A 9,828-nucleotide genomic window follows, 5' to 3' on the forward strand; every position below is an offset into this window, starting at 1 on the left:
CACCTGAGGAACATAGCCAGAATCAAGCACTTAATTCCCTCAGATGATATGCCAAAAGTCATACATGCATTTGTATCATCTCGTTTAGACTACTGTAATGCCCTCTACCTTGGTCTTCCAGCAAAAGAATTGCAACGCTTACAGCTGGTGCAAAACACAGCTGCCAGGCTATTAACCAACCAGCCCCGTTGTAGCCACATAACACCCATCCTCTACTCCCTTCACTGACTGCCTGTAAGATGGCGAATCATCTTCAAGATCGGCTTACTGAGTTTCAAAGCATTACATGACCAAGGCCCAAGGTACCTGAAACAGCTTCTGACCCCATACTGCCCCACTCGGGATTACTGCGATCTGTAGATGAAGGACTTTTAGCAGTACCTAGAATCTACTGTAATTCATCTGGGGGTCGAGCTTTTAGTCATGCGGCTCCGACTCTATGGAACTCACTTCCCCGCACAGTGCGAGAGGCCCCAACTATAGAATCCTTCAAAAGTAGACTCAAGACTTTTCTGTTTACTCAAGCATTTCCATAATGTCCCTTTTAGTATCTTCATGCTTCTGTATTTTATGAAAATGTACTTCATTATTTTCTGTACTATATCATGCTATGTATCTGTTAAGCGCCTTGAGTCCTATTGGAGAAAGAGCGCTATATAAATAAAATTATTATTATTATTATTATGCCGCCTCTGAAGTCTTTTCCTCACATACTCACCCGGCTTCTCTGTTCCGGCTCTGCGAGGAGGACGGCGGCGCGGCTCTGGGACGGTCGGCGAGGGTGAGGGTGAGACCTGCGTACCGATCCCTCTGGAGCTAATGGTATCCAGTAGCCTAAGAAACAGAGCCCTGAAACTCAGAGAAGTGGGTCTGTTTCTCTCTCCTCAGTCCCTCGATGCAGGGAGCCTGTTGCCAGCAGGCTCCCTGAAAATAAAAAACCTAACTAAAATACTTTCTTTTACAGGAAACTCAGGAGAGCTCCCTGAAAGCACCCAGTCTCCACTGGGCACAGTATCAAACTGAGGTCTGGAGGAGGGGCATAGAGGGAGGAGCCAGTGCACACCCAGATCCAAAGTCTTTCTTAAAGTGCCCATGTCTCCTGCGGAGCCCGTCTATCCCCATGGTCCTTACGGAGTCCCAGCATCCTCTAAGACGTTAGAGAGAGAAAAAAAACCAAGAAAACAAAACACCAGTATACAATGCTGCGCACTGCATCAATACAATCATATAAGTTACATGAATGGTTTCTCACAAAAGGTGTCAACGTAATTAATCAGGACACCTAATAAGTACAGGCATATCTGCAGATCTGTACACGGGTAATCACACACAGTGGGCATGATTCAGATGGATGCTAATCAAAGTGCTGCGTTGTTTGTACGCAGTGGTTCTGAGAACATATGCAAATGTCGCATGAGCCATCTTTTGTACAGACACCCACAGCCTGCTTCTTATAACCACTACTTGCGTACAAAGACGCAGCTTTGAACAAACATCAGTTGCACCACTAGACCTATGGTTCCTCAAAATGGCCATTGCAACCAAGACACCGGGGCCAGAGAAACTGTGTCCCAACTGTCTTAATATGCCTGCATTTTATTGGGTGGTCTTCAGTTTGCCGGCTGTCGGGATCCCGGCGCACAGTATACTGGCGCCGGAAACCCGACAGCTGGCATACCAACACTTTTTCTCCCTCTTGGGGGTCCACGACCCCCCTTGAGGGAGAACAGATAGCGTGGCGCGCGTAGCGAGCCCGCAAGGGGCTGATTTGCGCTTGCCACGCTGTCGGTATGCTGGTCGCCGGCATACCCTACTACACACCATTTTATTCACCACTCCCCCGTTAACTTGCAGAAATGGTAGCTATCTGTCAATGTGTTCTCATCCACACTACGACCGCTGTCACAAGACCATCATGAGACTTGCCCATGGGGATCAAACGCATGTGAAGTACCCAACACATTGCCCATTTGCAAAAATATCAAACCTCTTAATCAGGCCCAGAGGCAGTTGTACAGATGTGTCCACATACACCTTTTCTATTTTGCTCAGTTTGGCACGCCATCCATAACACAGCTAAGCTTTTTTTCTACGAGTAGCGAGTGGATGAATTTTTATATTTTTGTTTGCCATAATAGAATATGTATAAAGAAGTATATTAAAGCAAATTAAGTATAAATCACAAAGCATGGCTAAATCTTGGGAGTATATGGCATGCCAAGTCGTGCCATACATGGCAGGATAATGGAAAGGTGTATGTGGGCACACCTGTACTAAGCATTGGAGAGAGATAAGTGGAGAGAGATATAAGGATTTGTGTACTAACCCATGGAAAGAGAAAGATAAAGTGGACAAAGATAAAGTACCAGCCAATCAGTTCCTAAATGCCATTGTGGTTGAAAAATGACAGTTAGGAGCTGGTTGGCTGCTACTTTATCTCTGTCCACTTTATTACTCTCCAAGGCTTAGTACACCTCCCTCTCAGCGTTAGCTTAGTGGGCATGGATGAGCACAATAAGGTTGTATGTGGTCAGGATAAGGAGACAGGGAAATAGTGTGTTGCCCATGGGCACCTAATTGCAGCCACTCTACATTCCCAATCTCTCACCCCTTATCCCTGACCACGTCCACCCACCACCAGGTGAGACATACGGGTATACAGTGGGAATACAGTACCTGAGCAGGCTGCTGAGTGGGTGACTGGCAGATCCTCCTCCACTTCCTCCGGCTCCTCCCCCCGCCGCCCCACCGGGACCGGCTCCACTTAGCCGCTTCCCACCTAACAACCTTTCTACCGCTGCCCGGTTACCGGTACGGGCGGCTTCCAGGAGCTCCTGCTCTTTCCCCATCCCGCCGTCACCCCGGCAACCACGCCTCCGCCGCCACTTCCGAGACAAGCGTCCTACGTCGTACGCACATTCCATTAATCCACGGGTTTGTGTACTCCTGCGTTACGCCATGACACGCATATAGCCGTGCTCCGCCACTTACTGCTTTAGGCTGCTCTGCTCAATAAAGTTTGTTGAAACGTACAGTGTATGATAGAAACGCGCTCCAGTAATTATAACACAGGGCACCGGGGTGCGGTAGTGGTGCTACACGGTTACATAGTTGCTGCTTTCCTCCCTCCCCCAGTTCAGGGCTGGTCAGGCTACTGCAGTTCTCTCTTTTCCCACTTTGCTTAAACTGCAGTAACCAGGGCTGAATAATTAAGTTGTTGGGGTTTTTTTTTTTCAGTACATTGGTGTACTTTTTGTTACATTACAATACAATTTTGCCTATATGTAGCAATGTGTTTCCAGATTATGGACAATTATTAAAGAGTACAGGATTTGTAATGTATAACCCTTTCTTTCAATGTGATTATGTGCTGATTGATTCACATGACTTTGCTACATTGTGACTGGAATCTGGTTCTAATAATAGGTGGCTATTTATGCACCATCACCTGTTCCATACAATTGTGATACAATATATGTCAGGTTCTTGTTTAAAGAAGTCAAATTGCAACCTTGTACTCTTTTTTTTCACCGACACAGTTAGGGATAGCATTTCTGTTTATCTCCATGAGAAAGCATCAGTCTTTTTGTGTATAAGTTTGATTGAATTGTGGGGAGAAGCTGATCCAAAGAAGTTTTCTAGTATCAATTATACCGCTTGATCAAATCCAGACGCATATAATTGGTCTGAATCCATTTGTGATATTCAATACCCAAATGTTAATGAATTTTCAGAGTATACGAGAGTAAAAAATATCACTACTGCTGTTTATCTGATTAGACTGATAGATCACTATCCTTGCATTTTCTAATTTTTGAACAATTACATCATTATGTAATAAACGATTGTAATTGCTCCTACTTATAGATTTTTACCACTGTTTATAAGGGGATTTATTAATTATAGCATACCCCTTTTATCTTTTAGACAAGTAAGGAACAATAAAAGTTAAGTTTTAATAAAATTAATTTTTCATAAATTCATATATATTACTTAAAAGAGTGCTCCAAACAAAGGAATTTCTTTTCTTTTGGTGAGATGTGGGTTCTTCCACATCCACTAAATGTATGTGTATCCAGAACAGGTTAACGTAATATAGGTGTTTCACCACAGGTGATGGAAATGATAGATTAAGAGGAAAATCAAGGAAAAGAGATCAGCCAAGTCGGAAAGTATGAATTTATATAAGATGCAAAACTATGGATGTTCTCCAGCGCTGGAAAATAAATATATTGCTATGGCTTCTAAGCTTCACTTTAGATCACATCTTACATTGTTGGTAAATACACTAGTCCAGGCATTCCCAACCTCGGTCTTAAAGGCACAGTCCAGGTTTTAGTTATCCATGCTAGAGCACAAATGACTTAATCAGTTCCTCGGTTGTTTTGATTTAACCAACTGTGCTGAAGCCTGGATATCACTAAAACCTGCACTGTTGGTGTGCCATGAGGACCAAGGTTGGGAATGCCTGCCCTAAGCACTAGTGGGACAGGCCAAAACTTTCTTACTTTTATATGTAATGGAACATAACTCCAGTATCATAGACAATAAAGGGGTGGTCTTCAGTATGCCGGCTGTCGGGATCCCGGCGCACATTATAGCGGCGCCGGAATCCCGACAGCCAGCATACCGACACTTATTCTCCCTCGTGGGGGTCCACGACCCCCCTGGAGGGAGAATAAAATAGCGTGGCGAGCGCAGCGTGGCGAGCCCGCAAGGGGCTCATTTGCGCTCGCCACACTGTCGGTAAGTCGGCGGTCGGGCTCCCGGCGCCGGTATGCTGGTCGCCGGGAGCCTGACCGCCGGCATACCATACCACACCCACAATAAAGCTGGGTACACACTATCCAATTATCTGGCCCATTAACTGATAATTGCTGATCTGTTATAGAATGTTTTTAGGATAAGCCAGAGGTTCACAAACGCTGTCCTCAAGGCACCCCAATGGTCCAGGTTTTAAATGTATCCATGCTTGGCCACAGGTGACTTAATTAGCACCTAAGTCAATTTGATTTAACCATTTGTGCTGAGCCATGGATATACCTAAAACCTGGACTGTTGGGATGCCTTGAGGACCGCATTTGGGAACCTCTGGGATAAGCAGCTTTAAACGTTCCTGCAACAGTCAGATAAGGGAGGACAATATATATCATTCCTGACCTCCCAATCTAGTTGTAGAGATCAAAAGTAGTTTGAGAACATTTATCATATTGGCACACTTTATTGGGTAGTGTGTACCCACAGGGCCGTCTTTTCGTATGGGCTCAATGGGCTCTTGCCCAAGGGCCCCAGGAGTAAAAGGGCCCTAGGCTGATAGCTGAGGGTCCCCTCTTTCCAGGGGTACCACATTGAAAATCGGCCCTGGGGAACCGGAGATATCCGACTTCAAAGCAGTGGTCCCCATCCTATCCTGATAATTGTTCTTCCCAGCCAGATATCTCGGGATCTGTCTGACTTAGAGTTTTTCTGAGGGTATCCACCAAAAGCTAGGACTCTCTCCTTTCGGTGGGCACTGGCAGCTTGTCTCTACTTTGCCCAAATCCAGAGATATCAGCCTTCCAGCAGCCAGTCCCTGCTCCAGCTCCACACGCCTGGTATGCAGTTTTATATTTGTGTTGGTGGATTGCTCTGACTCCTGCACTCTGATCCCCAAGTCCCCAGTACTGCCTGAAAGGTGGGACTCTCTAGTTTGTTTTACCACATTAAAGCTAAGAAATCTATTTCCAGAAACTGCAGATTTCTGCAGTAAAGCAAGCTGTCCTCCCACCAGAAAATGATGAATATTAAGCCCACTCCACTATCGACCCCTCCCCTACGTATTAAACATCCCCTACCACCCTGGAAGTAATGTACCAGGGCCCTTTCATTCAGCCCAATGTCCCCTTCTACAGTTTAGTGTTCTCCTTCCTGCCCCATCTGTGCAGTTAAGGAGTAATTAGCAGAAATTATTTCTCCAGGTCCTACATGCTGAGCGACAGATAGAACAACCCCTACCGCCCGTGGGACATCAAAGCTGCCGCTGACAGCACCCCCCACCCCTACTACTGGAGGATGGGTAGGGGCCCCAGTGCATTGCTGTGCCCAGGGTCCTACACTGCTGTTAAGACGGCTCTGTGTACCCAGCGTAAGGCAGACCAGTTTGAGGATATTTGGTCCCCCTGACTGACTTTCTACTATGCCTCTCCCCCTGTATCTTTTGGCCTGTGATTGTCCATTTCCTTCTCCTTGTGAGCAGGGGTGGATTTTGGGGTGACCACACCCCTAGGCACAACAGTAATGGCCGGCCCCGCCTGCTTAATTTTAATTTTATTGATTGGTTATTAGTCCTCATTTGATGATAGCCAAATAGAATAATAAAAAAGTCACTTTGACAATTTTTAATTATGTATAACACATTTACTATGTAGGACAGCTTACAGGGGCAGTCTGTGCATGTCCTACCCATTTACACTCCATTCAAGATAGCGTATGGTACAATACAGTGGAAATATTTTGCAGCTACTGGTACTTTTTGGGATGACAGTCCCAGCACAGGCATCCAAGTGCCACCCCTAGGCACGTGCCTAATGGGAAATTTTCCACTGCTTGTGAGTTAAACGAAACCTGTAAACCTAATGTTAAAGGACCACTTTAATTGCTTTAGTACTGTTGCTTCAGTTGCCATCTGATTACTGATGTGCTGTATATGTCATTGTTAAGTCAGAGTTGTTCCATTGCTAATGCATTCCTTTTCCCCTTTATTTTTTCAGATGTCTTCCTTAAGTATCCCTCTTGCGTTATATAAGTACAATACAGGAAGATTGTTAAAAAAATCAATGTATGTTTTTCAATTTGAAAATACTTGGCCATGCAGTAGGCATAGCATAAAACCATAGATGAGAAAGCATTTATGGTTTGCACCTTCAATGGACATCCCTACTACGTGACACGGTGGGTGAAGGGCCAATCAGGTAAGTGGGCAGAGCTACAAGGTGCTCTGTGCCCCCTGCACTGGGGAAAGAAAAAAAGCAATTGGTGCTGTAAAGGGGTCTGTAAGCAAATTACCACAGGATTCAGGAGACCTGCAGAAGTCTGTAGTCATGCTGAACAATGGCTGCAAAGGCATTTCCTGTATAACTTCCACTTTCCACATACATCTACAGCTGCCTCATTGCTATTGATGATGGTTGTTAGCCATTAGTGGTAGATGGCCATCCTTACAACACTGAACCAAACCCAAAGAGGGTATCAGAGATGTTGTTATAGTAACAATAATTTATTCCATTTGAAAGTAGTATTTAAAATAGTTTTTTACATCATTTTTTTTAAACTGCTTTTGAAAAGGTCTTGGCGAACATTCCATATTTTGTAGTTTTGTTTGTTGAATTTTGGTGATAAGTTTGGTAGAAAATGTTTATTGTATGTGGTATTATTTCAAAGATTTATTTAATTAGTGATGTTGTATAAGATTCTCTCTTTATTTCACCTTTTCATTTTCATGTTCATTGATGTTAGATGTGGACCAAAAGCCTCATGCCTGACTAGGCAGGTATTGTAAATGTCTCGTGTTTTATGATAACTAATTGAATAAACATTTGTATTAGTGCACCACTTTACTTTTCCAGAAATTTATGTTTAATATAAAGTTTACATTTTGTTAACGTATTTCAACCTTCTATATTAACTACATGATCACATCCAATGCTTGCAAATGCACTTACATTGCAACGAGGTTAGAGAAAAAGAAGACTCTTGTGTGGGCGCACTCTTATTTAAATTAATAGTGAAAAGATATGATTATTAGTGAGTTAAAACATAACTTTTCATTATTTCATAAAAGTAATTTAGTATCCCAATTCTGGCTTTTAAGCAATATCAGACCTATAATTTTTGACTTGTGCGGAATCATGAACTTGTATTAATCAAAATGCACTTACATTGCAAGAATGTCAAGTCTTCCACACTTGAGCTTGACCTTCTACTTCTAGATTTGGTTCACTGGCATGTAGAAGAAAGGTACAGAGCAGTACTGCAGCACCTCTGTTCAGATATCAGATTGCAAAGAATACCACAAATCTGATTAACAATAGTTATGACAAGTTCCTGATCCATCCTAGAGATTACTTTGTCCTAGAAAGTGGTATGTAGGGGTTTTTATAGTGTACTCAATAAAGATCTGATCTGTGACGAGGCTGAAGTTAGCTTCTTATTCGGCCAGCTTCTTATTTGGTTCCAGCTTCTTATTCACTTCTTATTTGGCTCCAGCTACTTATTCAGAACATGTTATAGTAAAACAATTAAATAAGGTTAGAGCACTAGGCAGTGTCAGACTGGGGCATAAATGGGCCCACCGGCGGGAATTCAGTGGGTGGAGCCTACTCTTAGGGGTGTGGTCAGTCTCCAGAGGGGGGGTGGCCAGTCACCACAGAGGTTTGGCTAACCATTAGAGAGTGCATGTTCTGGGCTCCTTGATAAATATATACAGTAAAAGGTTCAGTATGATATCCCGATGGATGGGATGCCGATGGTCAGAATCTCGACAGCGGCATCCCGGCCATCAGAATCCCAAAAGCCCCTCCAAATTACCCTAACCCTCCCCTGCCCCCTACCTTACCCCTCCCTTGTGGGTGCCTAACCCTTCTCTTCCCCCTTGGTGCATAACCCAAACCTCCCCTTCTAAGTGCCAACCCCCCCCCCCCCCCTCCTCAGGACATAACTATACCCTTCCTGTCCCTGCACCCTAAGCAACCGTCTAATGCCTAAACCTAACACCCCCCCACACCCACACCAACATGGCAGGACACAAGCACATCCCGCTGGAAGAAGGTTTGGGATTCCGTCCGGAGGCATTTTAACTACATCCCACAATAAATACTGCTAGTACATACATAAGAAATGTACCAGAATAACAGCAATGCACAGTACACAAAAATAACAAGAGAGATGTAACTTGCGCCCAGCAGCAGCTTTGTACTAAGCTCTTTAGGACCACCACTCCTAGAGACACATATAACACAAAAAAAATTAGAGTAGTCCACAAGCGCTACTGTTTGTAATTTTGTCACAATTTCACACGAACTCCCTCTGTGTTCAATAGGTGATTTCCTTCCTAAGGTTCGCACCTCTGGACTGACCTCCTCTCAGTGGGGAAGACGTATATAAAGGTTTCTTTTTACACCTTCCTCAATTGGTCTACTGCCCGAGGACACTCTTTCCCTCAGTGGGGACGCTCACCTTAAAACAACTCCCTATATGCCTTGAAAAGGTTTATTTTTCTTTATCCTTAATCGTCATACAGCATAGTTTATTGACATCATTGGAGACCACCCTCTCCCTTAAAGAAGACGCTCACCTTATATCAAGGCCCTATATGCCTTAAAAGGTTTCTTTCACCACCATTTTTCTCAGCCGCCTGCTATATGAATCTCACGTTTCCTCTCATTGTAGTTAATTTCCGTAAGAAAGTCAGCAGATAACAGAAGTCCATCCACACAAATTTATTCCAAAACGGGCATAGAACAATCCATTAAAAAACAAATTTTAAAATTATACATTACAAAACAAAAACATGACCCCTATTTGGCAGCCTCGGTTAGTCCTCTTATATCCCCCTAGGAAACCGATGGGGAAAATCAATCCTCCCAATAAAAAAAGGAAAAAATAGAAAAAATTCCTCCCAATTACGGGCCCTAATATAGGGTAATACCAAATAGAACTACCTTACCGCCAGGGGCTTTAAAAGAAACTGGTACCAACACGTTTCGGATAAAAATCCTTCCTCAGGGTATATTGCAGGACTAACCCAGTCGGCCTTTTAAACCCCACTGAGTCCCTCCCTCCACTGTCTCC

The 9,828-nt window shown here is 43.9% G+C and overlaps 1 protein-coding gene across 6 annotated transcripts in view; it reads right to left on the minus strand.

The window, feature by feature from the left end:
- Positions 1 to 3,029, minus strand: part of ANKS1A (ankyrin repeat and sterile alpha motif domain containing 1A) — a 599,988-nt gene extending 596,959 nt beyond the window's left edge. For 3 of the 6 annotated variants that reach the window (XM_063954921.1, XM_063954918.1, XM_063954920.1), the window contains exon 1: positions 2,677 to 3,027. In XM_063954921.1, coding sequence (XP_063810991.1) covers positions 2,677 to 2,924 — 248 coding nt within the window. In that variant the 5' untranslated portion in view covers positions 2,925 to 3,027. Of the gene's footprint in view, positions 1 to 2,676 lie in introns of all 6 variants that reach the window. The other 3 variants (XM_063954919.1, XM_063954917.1, XM_063954922.1) reach the window with 3 other exon arrangements.
- Positions 3,030 to 9,828: the final 6,799 nt, after the last annotated feature.

Source organism: Pseudophryne corroboree, chromosome 2 (genome assembly GCF_028390025.1).
Source record: "Pseudophryne corroboree isolate aPseCor3 chromosome 2, aPseCor3.hap2, whole genome shotgun sequence".
NCBI classification, from domain to species: domain Eukaryota; kingdom Metazoa; phylum Chordata; class Amphibia; order Anura; family Myobatrachidae; genus Pseudophryne; species Pseudophryne corroboree.